The 19,666-nt window shown below is 39.6% G+C and overlaps 1 protein-coding gene across 1 annotated transcript in view; it reads right to left on the bottom strand.

Annotated features, from left to right (window-relative positions):
- The window catches only part of LOC139740235 (uncharacterized), a 103,931-nt gene that overhangs the window by 73,361 nt on the left and 10,904 nt on the right, over positions 1-19,666 (bottom strand). The window contains exons 2-4 of the mRNA XM_071650818.1: positions 9,043-9,337; positions 1,839-2,046; positions 803-919 (exon numbers count right to left, since the gene is read on the bottom strand). Of these exons, the coding sequence (XP_071506919.1) occupies positions 803-919; positions 1,839-2,046; positions 9,043-9,324 (607 nt within the window). The 5' untranslated portion in view covers positions 9,325-9,337. The remainder of the gene's footprint in view (positions 1-802; positions 920-1,838; positions 2,047-9,042; positions 9,338-19,666) is intronic.

Raw genomic sequence — 19,666 nt, forward strand, 5'->3', positions numbered from 1 at the left:
CTCTTTCTTTCAAAGGTACTTGAATGCTGAACACTCTCACTTTGTCTGATAACAACTTCAAGGTTACAGACACACACTAAAGAAAGTTATACTTGCACAGGGAACATTCTGTACATTCAAGACAATGCTTATTCTCACATTAAGCTGATAGGGCCAATATATCAAACTCAAGGAGGATATCAAAGAAAAGAAAGGAGGAAGATAGAGGAGGAAGAAGAAAGAAAGAAGCAGAAAAAAGAAGAAGAGGACACAGTCCTCCTTTCCCATTCCCATGTCTCTATCCTTATCTCATTTGATTCCGTCAAATTCAGAATAGATCACATGCTGCTTGCCTTATCTTTTTTCAAAGGCACTTTAACGCTAACTACTCTCATTTTGTCTAACACCAAATTCAAGGTCAAAGACGCACAATAAGAAGTTTATACTTGCAAAGGGAACATTCTGTACAGTTCAGGCACTACTTATTTCCACAATGAGCTGATAACTTGTGGGAGAGGATAAAAAGAAGAAGCAGGAGGAAGGAGGAGGAGGAGGGAGAGAAGAAGCAGAAAAGGAAGAGGAAACGGGAGAAATATGATAAAAGAGAAGAGAGAGCAAGCCAAGAAAACATGGAGAAGGTGAAGGAAGAAAAAGATGGATAAGAAGAAGCAGCAAAAAAGGAAAAGAAGAAAAAGAAGAAAAAGACAAATGAAAGAAAACAAAGATGAATAAAGGCCATTGGCACCCAGTCAGTACATATAAATAAAAGTAAATGTCACTCTAACATTATGACAATCAGAGGGTTAATGTCCCGGTCACTCACTTTCATGTTCCTGGTCTTCTGGTGGTTGCTCAAGGTCCTCAAATGTTACACCTGTATGAATCTCCACTCCAAAGATGAGGGCTACTTTAAGGACAATCACTTGTAGCTGCCGTATGCCTGGAGATGACAAAGATTATGGGGAGAAAAAAAAAATTGTTATCTTTGCTTTAAGTGCATGGCTGTTGCAATAGCTGCATTGCATGGAATAGCATCACTCTATTATTCAATATGACCATCAGGACATACATACAGTACGAGTAACTCCTCGAAATGAGCTGTGCTTTTCCAACCCATCCATTTAAACATTGTTCAGCAATCACTTAATGCATGCGTGGGCCCAAGGAAAAGGCCTCGTACTTGAATGATGCTTCTGAAATAACATCTACTCAAAAACATCCACCTTCGATACCGAAGCAAACACTGTTTGAGGTATGACAACAGCATTCCTGGAATGTACTTGAATCTTTCATGATACTGTCGCAGATGCTTTGATTCAGGTCTCTGCACTTCTGGTTTAACTTTTTTTTTTTTTTTGAGTACTTCCCAGAAGCTGTACAATGTGTTTTTTTAGGGTGAAGGCTGGACAGGGGATCAAGGGTCAATGTTGTAATTTTGTAATTTTTTGTTTAGTTTGATTTGTTAATGTCACTATTAAAACCTAATTCACATTGCCCTGTACTTGAAGAAAATTAGAATGTCAAAACCCTGGAGGTAAAGCTCAGAGTACACAGGTCACTCACTCTCCACTGTAAAACCTGAAACTTTTACATGCATGAAACTTTGGCAAATTTCATAAGAAGCTATTTAAGATTTGTGAAAGTAAAATGCATGCAAATTTTTTTGGTTTTTTTTTTTTAGTTTGTTTGGTTGTTTTTTTTTAATTTTTAAACACAAAATGCATTGCATGTCTGGAGGCTAATCTCAAAAGTTTTAGGCTGCAGAAAAGGCCACAGGCTCCAATTCGGGTAATTTTCATGATGCAATTGTTTCTGGTTTTATACAGTAAGTATAACATCCTCTCATTGGTGTGTCTTACTGATATGGTCAATGGCTCCAGCACAGAATTTGCCAAAGAACTTCTTGGCGCCCAGGTTGCGGAGGTCTGTGATGAGGAAGGGCCAGAGATGGAGCACATTGTTCCGCGAGAAGCTCTGACGCTTCTCCACGATGACGACCTTTGCCCCCAGCATGGCGCACTCGATGGCCGTTCGCAGGCCACAGGGACCCGCCCCGATAATGAAAACCTGCACATGTTGGACGACAAATGGGGGGCAATGCATTAGACAAACGTAATGATTGGAAAAATGATGTTAAGCAAAGACAAGAAGCACTGAAGCCTGTAAAAATGTAATCCATATGATGTATTGCTTTATAAGAAAACAGAAAAAAAAGAAGAAATGCTTCCTGATATAGAAACCACATTGGTCACTCTGCTGGTGTTAAATGTCACTTGCAAAGCCCATACATATGTGACATGTATATCCTATTTCGCAGAGCATTGTTATTTCCTTGTACAGCTGATTTTCCATACAGAGAGTGCACAATTCATTGGAATGAAGAACAGTTGGTTCATTCTATTTATCTCCTGACATTGGGCCGTATTACCATTTCTTTTTCTGTAAACACGAATTTGAAAATAATTGAATTAACATTTCAACACTTTCCCACGTTCTGCAGCAATTAACACAAAAACAAATGAAACAACAACAAAAATAGCGATTGGAAGGCTGCAAGCAGCACAAGGTAACACAAGTACACAGCCTAGAAAGTTAATCAGATTTTCAATGTCGCTTGTGTTTAGGGAGGAAAGCATGAACTCTCCTTCAACAATTTCTACATTTAAAAAAAGAAATAAATAGGCCTATATATATATATATATATATCACTCTTACTCATTTTTCCTCTTCTTCACATCAGAAGAGAATATAGACAGAAGTGGAAAAGCACCACTAAAATCTAATCTATCAATCACAAATCAAAGTATCCCCATTGAATACCCTGAGTAATCTTGACAATATTCTACCCTTCCACACCCCCTTACAAAAAAAAAAAGAGTACAGAGGTATTGAAATATATAGACTATACAGCATGTTATATGTACACAAAACAACATGCAGTAGAGCTCATTGCTATGGGTTTAATTGCAGGCATTCAGCTGGGAGAAGAGAATGTGGCATATGGTGCTGGCCGCTGGTGCACCTCCAGCCACCACCACACCAGCACAGATCTGTCCAGGGATGACAGATTGGTGCCTGGCCACCTGCTAATTGCCATCACTGCCATCGCCATGGCGACATTGTTAAAACGTGATCAAACCACTAACGACACCCCCGATTCACACAATGCCAGCCAAGTTCAACACAAAGCCATGACTGATGATGGGCTATGGTAGCACATTAGCCTTTAATGTGCGAATAAATACACTGATCTATTCTAAAGGCCATTGTACAGTATTAAAAAATGAAATTGCTTTTCTGACAGACCATAGGTATGATATTACACGTATGATTGCCTTGTTAAGTCACAATGTCATGCCACTCAACAAAATAAGCTATTTTGAATCACATCAGTATGACCCATATCGCAGGTAAGGATGTTTATACTGAACATGTCATTATCATTCATACTGCTCTGTAAAGCCCACTCGATAACCAACGAATCAAATTCTCTACAATGTTTGCTGACTGTGAGCAAAATAAGATCAAAACTATTATTTGATGGCAACTGGATAGATGAAACTCTTTAATGCATATCTGGCAATGCACCAACAATATTTGTCCTGTTTTGTTTTGGCTTGGCTCGTCTGTCTAGTCCCTGGCCAACACGGTCTGTTACTTAATCACTGCCAAAAATGTCTGAGGGCACGTACTCTGCATTTACACCATTCCATAATTATATCTCTTGCCATGCCAAGCTTTCCTCTTTTAATACAGTTATTTTCACTTCAGTGTGCTCATAGTCTAATTGACCTGATTAATGAGATTCACTCAGTAACGTTACACAACACCTCTGACTTGCAGGTGGGTTACTGGGGGCCAAAACAGAACAAATATCTTCATCGCCATGAATAGAAGGAGCCCTCCAGCAATTACAGCAAGTAAAGATGGTGGGGGGGGGGGGGTGGGGAGGGAGTGTCTTTTTCTTTTCTTTTTTTCTTTTTTTAACAGGGATGGAGAAGACAGAGAAGCCAGGGAAAAGAGTAAGAAAGAATGCAAAGGGAGAGATCAACTGATGGGGCTTTTAACTTATGACTCATAAGATGAACATGTCACGTTACTGCATTATTTCTTTCATGATCAAGTATAACATTTACACATCTATCAAACAACTATGGGCCACAGGCAGTTAGGAAAAAATTTAAATACAATGTGCACTCAAAACTTCTCATTGAATCGAAAACCAGTTGTGAGGCTAATATGAGCAAATTTTCCTTTTAACAAAATGGCATTTGTAGATGAACTTTGAAGATATCTACCCAGTTCAGAAAGAAAAAGAAGAGAAAGAATAGGGGTGATTCACTCATCCTCAGAGTGCATACAGCCATAATAGTGTAGACTTCTGTAAAGAGTGAATGACACCCTGTAGCCAAGCTTCTAAGCATACTGTGGTCTGTCTGCTAGCTAGGACAGACATCAAGTAGCCCACCATCAAATATGATGTGACAGCTGCTATGGAATTCTCTCTGTATTGCCCATGTCCATTGGCTCAGCGAAGGGATTCTCTCCGCACAGCCTTTAAGCACCCGCTACAGCTCAATATTGTACAAAGTGAGGTCATGGACAAATCATTGAGGGCATCTCGTTAAGAAGAAGGGAAGGGGTGGGGAGGAGGAGAGATCCTGAGGCTGGGTAAAAGCTGCTGTTTGCATGACTCATTAGAATTCCTGAATGCTGCCCGATTGATGTCGAAGTAGGGGACAGACTAGAGCAAGAAATTCCAGCAGTCTTACTTTTCAATGCATCAGTCTTCCGGTTTCATACCGGGCCTCTGCATGTGCGTTGTCCTCGTCGTGTGAGGGTACAGCCGCATCTTTGTTTCATGCTATCCTCTCAACTCTAACAACAGCTTTCCTGTGCAAGATGTTTATCATTTTACCTTTGCTGATGGCATTTGGTATTAAGACTATATGAAATTATCAAACATAAGATGTTAAACCTACACCTCTTTGCCATTTGAGTTTTCTTTGCATGTTATTGAAGATTAGAACAGCTAGCAGACTGCTCAGAAATTCTACGGGAACTGAACTGCACAGACATAGGAAGTTCTACTTTTAATGCAGAAATATGAACAGAATGTGTCAGTAAAGTTTTATGAATACTGAACTATCTTTTAACAAGTTTAGCTTTCAAAGTCTGTGGCTAAATTAATGTGTCATCGAGACTAGATTACAAGGCTATAACAGTTTGTGATGTCACCGAAGTGAAACAATTTGATTTTTCTGGCAGAATGACAGAAGGAAAAACAAATAAACATCACCTTGATATATGCCAATAACAAGTCAAGAGAATGTGTACTTTTCATTAAAAAAAAACATTATTAAACACTTTAATTGTATCATTAAATCTTTCAGTCTATCATCAGCCAGATAATTGCTAATTTTAGATGGAAAATTATTTCCCTGTTGATCTTTTTTTTTTCACTTGGGGAGGGGAAGAAGAAGTGTTATAATCTCTCATTAGCAAGTCTTATAAGGACTAGTAAGCAAACATATGATTTTATATGCTTTTATTGGCACTCTGATTGATGAAACTAAAATGAATGATGCCGATTATGATAGGGAGGGGAGCAGATCACAGAGACTCCAACTCTCCCGTTTTCGACGGGAGATCTCCCGCCGAAAACCCATTTTTGCAAAATCTCCTGTTCTCCCGCTTGAGATTTAATTTCTCCCGCCCTGGCTCTGTGTCTCCCGTTGGAAAGGATTTCTTACTTATTGCTATCGTATGTTGAAAAAATAAGCCTTAGATATAGCAACAGAGAGTATCTAGAACCCTAGGAACTTTGCGCTTTGCACACATCAACTTGGAGTCTCCCATTTGCTAGGGGTTTCAGGCGGGAGAATCTCCAGATCAGAAGGTGCTTGGGGTTGGAGTCTCTGAGAACATAGCACAGATGACATAAGTACAACTGTGAAATGCAGCTTGAGATTGTGGGATAGTGGTTTTACTGGCGGTAGGCGTGATTTCAGTGATATAGTGGGAGTGGTGGTGGTGATGGTGGTACAAGTTGTAGCGATGTTAAAGAAGTTGTAGCTGACAACAGCAACATTGTAGGTATAGAGAGCTTGAGACAGCAATTAAGACCAGCCTACTATTCTAATCTCCATCTTTAACTTATATTCATCACAATCATACTGTCATTGTGCTGATAAAAGTGCTCTCTTGATTTGGGGAAAAATGTTGAGACCTTTATACACGGGTGACATTCATGCCACGTTTAACATTTTTACAAGGCAACCCCCAAACAAAGAACACAAAATGTCTGTTTAATACAAAGATTTCGAACTAAGTGCTTCAATAGGATTCAAGGGATTATCTTGACACTGCCTTGTCCTTGTGAAACACATATCCTATGCTTAACAATCATGGTTAACCATGAAACGCATAAGCTTGCAAAACAAAAGTTAGCTTTATTAGAGGCTAACAGAGCATCCATGAAGGACTTATTAATCCAACTACAATCAGCCGCAATCGCTTGGCAGCTTTCACGTTCAAAATCCTCCAAAGAGACCAAATCAGATCAGCTTTTGGGTAGGGTCCAAGCCCGCTGAATTCCCTTATGGCATTGACAAGCAAGTATCATGGGTGGAAGACACAACGTGCACGGTAACAATTCTTGTTTCATCATTAAAACTATCAAAATATTAACTGCTTTGTTAGAGATGACAGGTTTGACAATTATGCGACAATGCTTGTCTAATCACCCATATTGCAATACTCCTGGTTTGTTAGTGATAAATGATTGGACCAATATGTAACATAATTTCCCATCATAATCTACAATGCACTGACGTAGCAGGTAGGACCTATGTGTTTGCTGAAATTATAAGAATTCCCCTTGCCTCACATAAATTGGCAATTCTAAGCTTTTATAACTTACAAAGGGTGCGGTTATTACACCAACAATGCAAATAAAATGTCATTTGTCACTGGCTAATGGTTGCAAGGGCCACCACAATGACTTTATATTACAACTTTAATACATGCCACTTTATGAGGGTACTGGCAGATATTAAACTATGAGGTCATATAGCAGATACATTTTCTATATATAAGGTATTCATGTTCCACACACTGAAGCTACCAAAGGATCTTTAATACGTGTGAATTTCTTGGAAGATGAATGTAGTATATAGCACCAACACACCAGTACTGTGGGTTGACCCAACAGCTTTTGTAAAGTTGTGTCAAACATACAACATGTATGTGCCACAAATTATTCAATTCAACAGGACTATGTGAAATCAGGAGGTTGCAGGGGATTACATGTTCTACGGACTTGCCTGTATGGGCATTTTGGCATGGGGCCTAAAACCATGCATTTTTCTTGCTTGAATGTGAGGTTTTAGTCGCCCCAAGCCGGAGCAAGTGGGCCTGTAGCATCCTGATGTTGGTAATCTACTCTGCTACGGGTGTGGGGTTTGGCTGGGGGATTGCAGGGAACAGAACTGCCGCTGATTAGAACGAAGCACATGCCCTGGGTGGAGTCTTAATGTAATCTCAACAATGACGCAAATCCTTAACGAACTTGATAGAGTCAACATTGGCAGACTTCTCCGTGAACTGAACCTAGGTCACTTGCACTGATGAATAAAAATAATAACGAACCATTTTTATAAAGGGCATAAATATCACAATATCATCCCTATGTGCTCTAGAAAGAGAAAGCCTTTCAAGGACATGAGAATGAGGAGTTTGACCGTCAATAAAATTATATCACTTAATTTATTAATCATGAAACATTGTGTTTTAAGGGTAGCTTTAAACTCATCAATCGTTTCTGATGTTTTAATCTTGTCAGGGATGTTATCCCACAGTTTATGTATTTATTTAATCTTGTTTTCACAGGGTGGCTCCATCAGTGAGTTGAACACTGTTGTTAGTGGGGGCCCTGCACTGGACAATAAACACATGATATTCGTAAACAGTTTAGGGAAGGGAGATGATTGAAATGATCTTGCGCCATAACCGTGTGTGTACATTATCCAAGTGGAAACAAGTAGGAATTTGGACTGAGATCCATTAGGTGTCTCCTGGGACGATATTGGACCAGCAATTCGTGAATATATACACACAGACAAGACCCACATTATGACGGACACTGTACCCACAAAAGGCAAAGTGGCATGTCAGATGACTATTCAATAACTCTTATTGAATAGCAACAAACAGGGAAAAGTTCACCCAGGGTGAAGACTGCAAATGTGCAGCTCTGCAGGACGCCACAATTATTTTGTAACCCAACCCAGAAATTTGAAGAGCTCTGGCAAAAGGAACAGAATCCAACAGAGAGTGAAAGCGTGCAAATGCTCAGTTTTCCACCAGTGTAAACTCGATACATTTTAGAATTTGTGTGAGTTGTGCTTGGAAGAATGTCATGCCTATAAATAGTTATAGGAATCAACCAATTAACAAAACAAAAAAAATGCAAGAAAAAAATAGTGCAGCCTTTGCCTTACCTCATGATCATAAATGCAATGAGGTGTCTTCAATATCGTAAGTGAAAAAGTAGACTTGGTAGAACTGCGCCCAGACAAAAAATGATGAAGTACACGTTGTACCTAAATCCACTTGGGGAATCCTACCCAATTTGCAGCAATTTTCTATCAATTTTCATAAATCCTTCCAATCATAAGGATGATATTCATCAATTGGGCTCATTCTACTCTCTCTGCTTTGCACGCATGTTTTACTTTTATTTCTACTTTCTTTTCTAGTGTTTTTTTGTGTGTGAGTGTGTGTGGGGAGGGGGGCTGGTGTGTGTGTTCGGTTTTTGTTGGGGGGGGGGGTAGAAATGCAGGGCCCTGGGTTTTTTTTTTTTTCTTTTGTCTTTTCTATTGGTATTTTCCTACAAAGTGTTAGAACTAGTTTGTCTGACAAGATCTATGTTACATTTGGACAACCCTCTCTCACCCCCCCCCCAAAAAAAAAAACCCCAGATCCCATGACATGCTACATCTACAGAACAGGACAACCCACAACCTACAGGGTTTGGCACCCATCCTCACGGGGCCAACTTACATTGGTGTTGGAGCATGCCTTGCCCTTCTTGTACTCCTTGCGGTTGGCCCGCTTGTCCAGCTTGGCCCAGAGCGACTTGGCCTTCCATGAGTTGAGCTGGGACTTGAAGCGGTGGTAGAAGTTGTGGTGGTCGGTGAAGGGCTTCAGGCCCAGCTCCTCGCACAGCTGGAAGAAAGTCTTCAGGATGCCCTGGAACGTGCCCGCTTGGATGAACTGGTCGTAGAGGAGGTCCTTGGTGCTGCCGGGCGGGCCCCCGTTGGACTCATCTTGTATGCCCGGCATGGTGGACAGGGGTCTGCATAGGAAAAAAAGAAGAAGATTACATTGAAAAAAAAATTGAAGACAGCTCCCATGAGATACATGTATGTGCTGCTAATTTAAATATGTGTACCTATGGGGACCGTCAAATAATAATGAACTAACAAGTTTAACCTTTTGGATATTGTTGCACGTTCCTAATGGCACATTCACTCACAGAATGAATGGAAAAGAGCAAATCACACAGAGCACATTTTGTTATTCAACTCGTAAATCACCACCATTTACTATTAAAAAGTGCACAGTTTCTGTAACTGTCAGCCGTTTTGTGTAATCAAGGTAAGTCGTCCCATAAGTAGCTCCATGGTCGTACTTTTTCAATGTGAATGATTTCGCAATGGTTAAGCAGATCTGATCTGAGACAAGTCCCCTTGGAACAAAAAAAAAAACTTTTTTATATGTGTGTTTTTTTCTTCCCGGCAAATAATTCATAACACTACACACAGAAGGGAAGTTACAATGCATTTTTTTTTTCTTCAAATGTCAAAGCTCTTAGCTATTTGTAACAAAATATTTGCATAATGGGAAAAATGCAATGCCAAGACAGATAGGGGAAAAAATACACCAAACTAACACATAAGCAAACCAAATCAACATCACACAAACAAGAAACTACAAAGTACGCACATTCCTCCATACAGACATTTCCTCTAGGAATTTTCGAACACACAATCAAATTCAATCTCAGAGCATGCACAGTTGGGTCATATATAACACATGAGGGGCTTTTTGACCCAAATACCACATTAATGGGAGGAATATTTGAAGAATGTTATTTTCTAATATAATTTCAGCAGCCTGGATGAAAATAAACTGATACTAGCATCACATTCACACGGGACAGTTTGTCACTGGCAACATGGCATATCAGCAGTCTAAGATTCGAGTGTGCATGGCGCATGTATGCACGGTTTAAGATTTGAGTGTGCATGGTACTCACACTGACTGTGCACAGTTTACTATCGTCACATGACTGGCAGCAGGGACATCATTGTTCAGAGGCCCCAAAATAACTCTTTGTCATGAAGCTGGTTCAAGAAAACAGAAATCTCAAGGAAAATTAATTCTAATATCCTGTGTACTGCGCTAACAAAGGCTTTTGATACTGATGGAAGATGCAGCGTTACGTCAGAGAGGTGAGGTTTCCAACCTCCCTGGTTACATTGTGTCCTCAAAGGGAAGGCACACAGACCTGAGTGAGGCATCATGGGAAACCACAGGGCGATTGTCCCTTTCTTTCTCTCTATAGCATATTGAACAAATGATTTCATAATCCACACACAGTACTACCTTCAGAACATATTTCATCTCTATATGAACCTAGAATGCAAAACAAACAGGAAATAATGGATGAAGAGTCTCTACAGAGTTATATTGAGTCTGTGAGTTATTATGCATCTTAATGGCAAATAATCCAAATTTTCACAAATTTCCCTGTAAATAGTACTCTGTATCAAAATGGCCTGTCAAATTCTTAGCATTAACTATTTCTGAAGGGTCGAGAATATACAAAAGCACTTTCATTCTCTGATTTCTACCTTTGAATGAGGAAATGTCTTCCACTCACCATGGGACAATCTTTATTTCCTAACTTGGGTTTAATCTTTAATAATGTCATCTTTATTATAGAGGCTAAGAATAGAATGTCGTTGCACACTAGCAAGGTGCAAGCTCAGATTCCAAATTCAAAATTAGCCTGGTCTCTAGTCTAGACATGATACTAGGCATTACCTTGGGCCAAGAAGCAAGAACATCTTGTATCATCCCAAACATTACAAAAAAAAAACCCAAAAAGCTATGCCATCAGCTCTAATGGTTGGCAAAAACAAAATAAGTAAGAAAAATATGTAGAATTTATGACGTTATCAAACAACACAAAGCTGAACTATAATGAATATGGTAACCCGAGACAATGATATATGTGATTCACTGTCTTCAGAGGAAACATCCATCAAGAAACATAATGTAAGGAAATCAGTCTAGAAAGATAACCATCTTGTGTCTATAGATACAGATATCACAATGAACGCAATATGTTAAGCAAGCCCAAGCGGTTATTCACAATGTTTGAGGTTTGTAACATTATTGGGCCTGATCTATTTGCACGTTCTGAATGTAAAAATATATATCTTGTACTGATCAAAGTTTGAAATGATACACACCTACACCCAACCTACATCAAGACTATAATATGTCTTTTCCAAGATTTCATGACTACAAAGATCATGTGTATGTAATGTTGACAGACCCTCAACAATATCTGACTCACAAAGTTTCCACCCTACTAAATCCAATTCGTTATCAGAGCCAAACCATGTGGTAGTATATTAGGAGTGAAATCTTAGCCAGCAGCAATGAGCGCAAACTGTTAACAGTTCAAAGGATGAGCACCCTGGTTGTGAAAAAACAGTTTAAGGGTTCAAATTTGTCCTATTTGTCAGCAATTATTTGGGACCCAGCATTAATGTCAGTGCTATAAAATCATTATGACTTTTCTCAGCCTTAAAGCTTTTCTAAAAATGCAATACCATTCTACCTTCAAAAGAGTGGAATAAAGGAAAAAAACAGAATGAATTAAGTTCTGTCTGATGTGGACACAAGCTAAATGATTTTAAAAAAAGTTATAGAATATCATAATTTCAAGTATTAATCCCCATAAGAAATGCAAATTAGATGGTGATGTAATCACCTCCGAAATCTCTCATTGACCTCCACATTAACCGTCACATTTCATTATTAAATCTTTTTTTTTTTTAACAAATGAAATTAAAATGGATAGAAGAATAGCTTCCACATCATTTCATTGCATTTTGGTCACTGAGTGAGGATGGTTTGAAGAAGGTGAGGATGGTTTGAAGAAGGTGAGGATTGTAACTGCCAACTATCATCCCAAACAGGGATTTGTATAAATTTCTGTATACACCCCAATGGAACAGCTGTGAGGTGATGCAGGGAATGCCCACTTTGTAAATAGCACTGAAGTATTCTGAGGGCTGAAAATTCATATTCTTGCTGGAAAACCAGTATTTTCACATTTCACATTTTCCATGACACCTGCAATTGTTTTTGTTTTTTATGAAAAAGCAAACAAATGACCAAAAAAAAAAAAAATCATTTTGACCCCTTGAGGACAGGCTGTTTTGCTATAACATGCATTTCTCATATACACATTCTGCCCGAGTACACACTAGTCTTCAATGGGTTAAAATATTGCACTACAGTATGAGTTGGCATCTCTGGTTGATGACATCATCACTGCAGTAAACTCATTGGAGAGGTTTGCGCTAATTACTGCTCCCTGAAAACTTGTATATGTGAAACTTCAAAATCTCTTTCCTTACAATTCTAGTTTGATCAAAACCTAGTTTGAGATTACTACAGCTATTCAAGTCCATGTGAATATTGGGTAGAGTTGCACTTTAACATTGCTCTCAGAGTTTGGCTGATGACGACAGCAGCAGTGGATACCCCTCTCCTTGGCAATAATCTCTGCCCGATGAGTCCCCCCGCTTTCTCGTCACTGCCACCAGCGACCTGACACCCTTAATGAATGAGAAATACAGATGTCAGCATCACTCAGCATTGTCTTCCGATATACCGGGGGCAATTTAAAACCCTGTGTGCTGGTATGGTCATGGTCTCTGAGTGGAGACTATAACTCCCAGGATTCCTTCTTCAAGATTTTGAATGTCAGGTTTTTTGTTGTTGTTGTTGTTGTTTTGGGGGGTTTTTTGAGATATTTATTCACTTCCAATCAAATAATACAAGAAACTTTTGGTATTACTGTATTAAGAATAAGTCTTTTAAAGATAACTGAAATAATAATACATTTATATGTTTCAATATCGCAAATGACATGGCAATAGTACAGCAATTACTGAAAAAAAAAATGGAAGTATATTATATCTAAAATAAAACCCACCCCAAAAAACAATTCTCCATATAGCTAACCTAACTACCCTTCCTAACCATATACTACTTTTTTACACACTACTAAAAAAACAAGGAAACACACAAAAATGTCATTGAAGTATTCAGTGGAGACTACACACTCACATACACACACCCACACATGCACACACACACACACCAGAGACATTTTCTGGACAAACGTATTGTTCCCTCTCTTTTTCTTTTTCTTTTCAAAATAAAGTCATGGATTGAAGAACAGATATCATGGCATAGTTTTCCCCGATATTCTTCCTGATTATCTTGAATGAATATATGAATGTCTTGCAAATACAGTTGTAATATATGGCAAACACAGCCGTTTTGTGAGTTTCTACTGTCAACCAACATGACAGAAAGCACAATATTTATGCTGGTAGGCTACCAGGATGTACACTGTATTTAGAATGCAGCATACACATAGGGTGAGGTAAGGGACTGATGAAGTACATTGTATTTGCCATTATCTGTAGTTTTTCATACCATCCCATCTTAAGAGAACAGTTCAATTTTCTCGGAGCTCAAAACTGCTGGAGGGAGTTTAAAAAAAAAAATTGATAAATTAATCAAACCTCCACATGTGTAGGTACACTAAGTGTAGGACCTACTTTTACAAATAAAATACAAGAGAAAAGGTTCTCTTTGTAACTTGAAAAAAAAACACACACAAAAAAAAAATAGGGACAACACTGCTAAAGAACAAAAAAAACCAAAAAAACCCAAACCCCCAAAACAGCGAGTTAGCTTACATGGTTGTCCCATCTTCTTTGATCAAGCAGAACCCATTCAGGGGAGGAAATGACATAGACAATGACTCCAAATAAACTGTAGGCAATGATGACCTTTGAGGTATTTTTTTCCCCTTTTCCTCTCATAAAGCTTGGCACATCTTCCATTCAGATGGTGTAACAGTACACCCTACCAGACAGCCCACAGAGGGAATTTCCTACTCAAAAATCCGTTCTATAGGGCTGTTCCACCTGGGAAGTAGCACGACATTTCAGACCCGTAGCGTGTGGATTCACTGAGTGGGAAGGTGGGCCCGGTTTGGGTAAATTCAAGAATCCCTGGTAACGAATTGTGTACAGCTTTACCATTGATCTCTAAGTAAGCATACACACAGCCCAAGAATCTTGACTGGAGTCGACAGTTACCAATGTGTACTAAGTATGTGTTTCAATGCACACATTCCCCGCCACGTGGCTTATGGGCGCTACTTGTGGTTTCGAATGTAGCCCCAGTGGGCAGCGAATGAAGACCACCCTATCGGGTCTTTAAAGTGCAATTCAGCACCATGTGCAAGTTGGCTTTGATGAAGGGAGAAGTACTGTAAAACGAGGAATATTCGCGTGCATTTTAATTTCGCGAATTTTGCGAGTGCCAAGATTCGCGAAACTAAAATGCACTCGAAAGTTCTTGCTTACACTATATGCATTGAATGCCACTGGCAGTTCGCGAAAATTTCATGCCGCAAAAAAGGCCGTCGGCTCCAATACGCAAAAAATTCATGCCGCGAATATATCATGTTTTACAGTATCGGACAGCTAGAGTCATAAAAGTTTCTTCAAAATCGGACCAGAAATAAGAAATTCAAATACAGAAGTCACATTTTTATGGACTGAAACCTTTCCGGGGGGAGGGGGAATATTACTATCACTCATTTCTATCAAAAGCAAGAGAAAAGTGTTTTCTTTGAATAAAAATACAAAAACCTGTTTGGGAATTTGAAAAAAACAACAACAACTAACCAACAATTCGTATGCATCATATGAAACTGATGCTCTACACCTATCTTATCTTATCTTGGCAAGTTCCAGTTGCCAGAGGAACCATACATCATGTACAGTACGTGTTCTGATTCTGTAACCATTACTTACATACAAACATTTTAAATTGTCATGATTCGTTTTTTCAATAAACTGTCATTTTCAAGCAACCAAGCAACAACTAATCCAATTTTTATGAGCTCCTGGGCCGTCGATGCCTGACTTTTAAAAACGTGTGTGTGTGTGTGTGTGTGTGTGACTGTGTGCATGCAATGAGATACAGGCGATGTGAAAACTTTTTTTTTTTTTTTGGCCTGCATGATCTCATTCCTGCATCAGCCTCCTCTAGCATCATATTTGGGAATAGATGATCACTTGTTAACATCCATGCAAACTTGCATAATGCTGCATTTTCTGGAGGTCGATGCTACAAGGGACCTCCTGGTGCACAAACATGACATTCTCGAGCACATAGTACGTTTTCACGATGCTGCTGCATACAGACTTTGCATGTTCCTTCAGAAGCTTTCGAAAGGGCAATCCACCTTTCTGACGATACATCCTGCAGACCCACGCCTTCTACGTAAACAATCTGCCAGTTCTCATCCGGAGCCGGTCCCATCTCGTTCCTCGCGAGATCAGATTCAACTTTGTTAACGCCGATGCGGCGCGTAAATCCAGCTTGTCACATTCAGATTGTGGTAGCAAAGAAATTTTCAAGCACTCGAGACAGCTCATAAGTTCTGCCTCAGATACAGGGTATAACCCTAGAGTATTAATCCACCTCGTCTTCATATACTCCACAGCAGCTTGCTGGGAACACATCACCAAAATTAAATATAGATCACAAGCATGCCTGCAACATACATACTCAAGGCTCCCCTTGGGGAAAATGAACATACTGCCTTTCCCCTGGCATCATTGTGGACAGTCAAGTGTAATATATATGAAATATCAAAATCAGAGATGATTGTTCTCTTGGCCCACAATATGTTTCCAATTCCACAACAGGTTTCTTGAATTATCTAGTACTGGCTCCAAGATCTCTTGTTTTGTTTGTCTTGACAATCATGTTATTGGGGGAGGGGGGGGGGGGTTCTGCTTGCCATCTCATCCAATATGTGTCTTCATACTTGTAGGTCTTCATGGATTCTGCCCTCATCTCATGTAATATCTTCCTTTTTCTCATATGTCTGTCAATTGCAGTAAATCATAATTTCATCAGGGGTTGAATACTGACCAACAAAAAAAAAAATAACAATAATAATTTTGTCACAAAAGTCTCCTATCAGACATAAGACAATTTTCTTCCCCCTTTTTTCTAAAAATATATAGAAAGTGGTTTTACTTGTTTGGAAAACCTAAGACATCCCGCTGTATGCTATATGAATACAACAAGCCTACAGGTTTGAATGTATGTCAAGCCACCTGTGTACTTGGTATTATCCTTTTACAAGTTTGCATGCTTTACCCAACTACTTCTTCTACTTCTCAGGTTTTACTCTTGCCCCCCTTTTTTTCTGCAGTTACTGCTGATCACTAAAATACTTTCATAATGTACAAATACTAAGCAATGTTGATGATTCTACTTCTACACTGACAGAGTCCACTTATTCATTTTCTAGAGAGATTATACACTTGTCTCAGTGCCTGAAGCCACACGGAAAAGGGGGGGGGGGGACGAGTTGTAAGGATATTGATTATGTACGCTTGTACCCTTCAGATCCCCCCTTAATAAGCACGAACATCTCTATCATCAGCCAATAATATTGCATCAACTTATATTGCCCGTAAGAGCTATATTTACATCACTGGGGGCAGGCAGGCAAACATACATAATTTGCACACCTACAGTACGGCATCCTGGCAGCAACATACTTACAGGATGCTGCTAATGTTCATAACATGCCTGAATTAAGGCATAATCAGCCTCAAACTTCACAAATATTGCTCTTGGTTGTTGTTGTTTTTTTTTTTTTCGTCTTCTATTAAATGGCATATGTGGGTCAAGGTAGCCAAGGGCATAAGAGGTATACATCCAAATAAGCCTCTTGGAGGCACAAAAACACACTGGCTACATACTTGCACAAACTATTTTTGCTGTTTTTGGTTACAGTTTTTTTTTTCATAATGCAATTTGATTTCCCATCTCAAACCCCTATGAACCATCACATTTTTCTCTGTCTATGACCCGCTCTTGCATGTTGTATGGAGAAGCTAACTGTCAGTGGCAAAGTTTTTATCAGATCAGAGTTACAACTTATCAATAGTGCAATGCCCGGTGGTCTCGTATCCACACATTTGTGGGAGCTAATACAATATTTATTACTGCTTGACGGAAACCATGTTGACAAACAATCCTACAGTAAAGTATCACAAATACAATTGTAGGAACCTCCTCCTAATAGAAGAAATAAAAGCAACGGACACGCTGGAGGCTCAAGAAAAGACTAGGTGGTCAATGTAAAGTGCTAGGCACACTGACAGGAAATTTTATGATATTAATATCTGGCACAAGAAAAGGAAAAACAAGTAATTTGATCTCCCATAACAGGATTACTCCCTACTTAAAGGAAATTGTTAAGGAAGCTAAAACACTGGATATTTGATCATTTACAAAAAAACAAAGCAAACCAAAACTGTGGTTGGCACTCAAGGGACCACCATTGCTTCTGTAGTGATGTTATTATATGCATGGGTGTATGTGGGCATGCATGTTTCCGATCATGGAGCTGGGAGCTCAACTCTAAGACCAATGATGGGATTAATCAGCAGGTGATCACCGGGAAATCCCTCGTTTGGCAAACGAGACATCTTTCAATGCCACCACAAAAAAAAAAGAGGAAACAATAATGGCCTCTCATCGCTGAATCGTCAGACAGTAGCACGAAGAACTACTAAAGGCACAACCACAGGTAAAAACATTGTTTACTTTTCTCACACTGTACTATGCAGTGAAGATGAGTCTGTCTGGAATAGCCCCAGAAGCACACATCACACTCTTCAAGATTTAGCTCTTTGAAGTTCTCAAGTTACATGTACTTTTCTTCTTTCATTTTGCTATGCACATCATATCATCCCATCACAAAAATTAACATTTACAAAAAGGAACAGATGGTGTGTCCTATCTGATTTCTGGGGGGAAAAAAACAGACACAACAATTTGGATCATGCAGTTTAGATTTTCACAACACCATTGGAAACATTAAATCCTGAATGAGGTTCATCTGACTGGTGATTTCATAGAAATGTGTTCTTCTTTCACAATCACGAAAATTATTTTGTACCTTTGTGAGTACTTTCACCTCCTACTAGTGGCTTCTTCAATTGATATCAGGAAAACCGCTAGACAATGAACAGAGACTCGGGCCAATATATTCCTCTCACATGTATGATACCATTCTCTCACATCCAGCGTCATACCGCCATCTACGACGCAGTCTGAAGAAGCCACTATAGGAGGCGAACGTACTCACTAAGGTACAAAATAATTTTCGGGACTGTGAAAGAAGAACATATTTCTACCACTGGAAACAGTCTGAAGTCGTACAGAGTAAAGAAATGGGTTGGTAATCATTCACTCTGCAACAAAGTTTCACTTGAACCAATCATAGAGTATTAAAAATCAGTAATGATTTTACTCTTCGAATAGATATAATCTGTCATCTTGCAGTCTTAAAGTAAAGGCCCTGGGAATAGGCGCATCATCTAATAGATACAAGCCAGTAATATTTTTAGCATCATTTCCCTAGAAACCGTGGCATGAGCAAGCAGTCCCCCGCAAGCAAGGCAGGAAGTCGTAGCATTCGGCGAGAAGGAAACGGAGGATGCACAATCGAAGGATTTATCGATAGACCTTGAACAAAATTGCTTCCTGTACATGCGACCAAGAACAACAAGAGCTGAGAAAGCATGCACCCCCCTCCCCCATCCTCTCCCCCATCCTCTCCCTCTTCTCCCTCCCATCTTACTACTCTCCACCATCAAGTGAGTCAGATCGGGAGAGATCACTGCAGGATTTTCTACAAATATTATTTTCCTCTATAAAATATCTTTCTTTCCCTCTTTTGCTTTTCAGTGAACTTGAAGATGATGGCATTTGACAATAATTGCAGCCTGTGTCAGAAACTTTGATGGTACTGGGAGAGGATCTATTCATTATTTCCCTGCCAACCTTTCATACAGGATACAGTAAATCATTCAAATCACAATGCAAAAATAGAGATAGGTGTGTGCTTCTTTTGCGAGCAGAAGTTGAAACGTTCAGTGCCATCGACTTCTATTTCTACCCCAAATCTGTATCATACAGACTACAGATGAAAGGGCACAGTGGGGTGACCATCTTTCTTCTCTCTTTCTTCTCATTTTCATCAACACATTGTTGTAGCTTGCACATCATAAAGGCAGCGCCCCACAGCAATGGAGGACATCAGGTCGCTCCCTCAATTGCTGGGGTGACCCCAATGTGACCTCTGTCCCCGTCTGACCTTTCACCCTCCTGTCCTCATGATCGCATTAACCAGTCTGCCCCAGACAGCTGGTGGAAGGCCCCCCCCCCCCCCCCCCCCCCCCACAAAATAAAGGCAGGTCCC

This window comes from Diadema antillarum, unplaced genomic scaffold (assembly GCF_040938485.1).
Source record: "Diadema antillarum isolate AM-2024a unplaced genomic scaffold, OU_Dant_1.0 seq00000845_RagTag, whole genome shotgun sequence".
NCBI lineage: Eukaryota > Metazoa > Echinodermata > Echinoidea > Diadematoida > Diadematidae > Diadema > Diadema antillarum.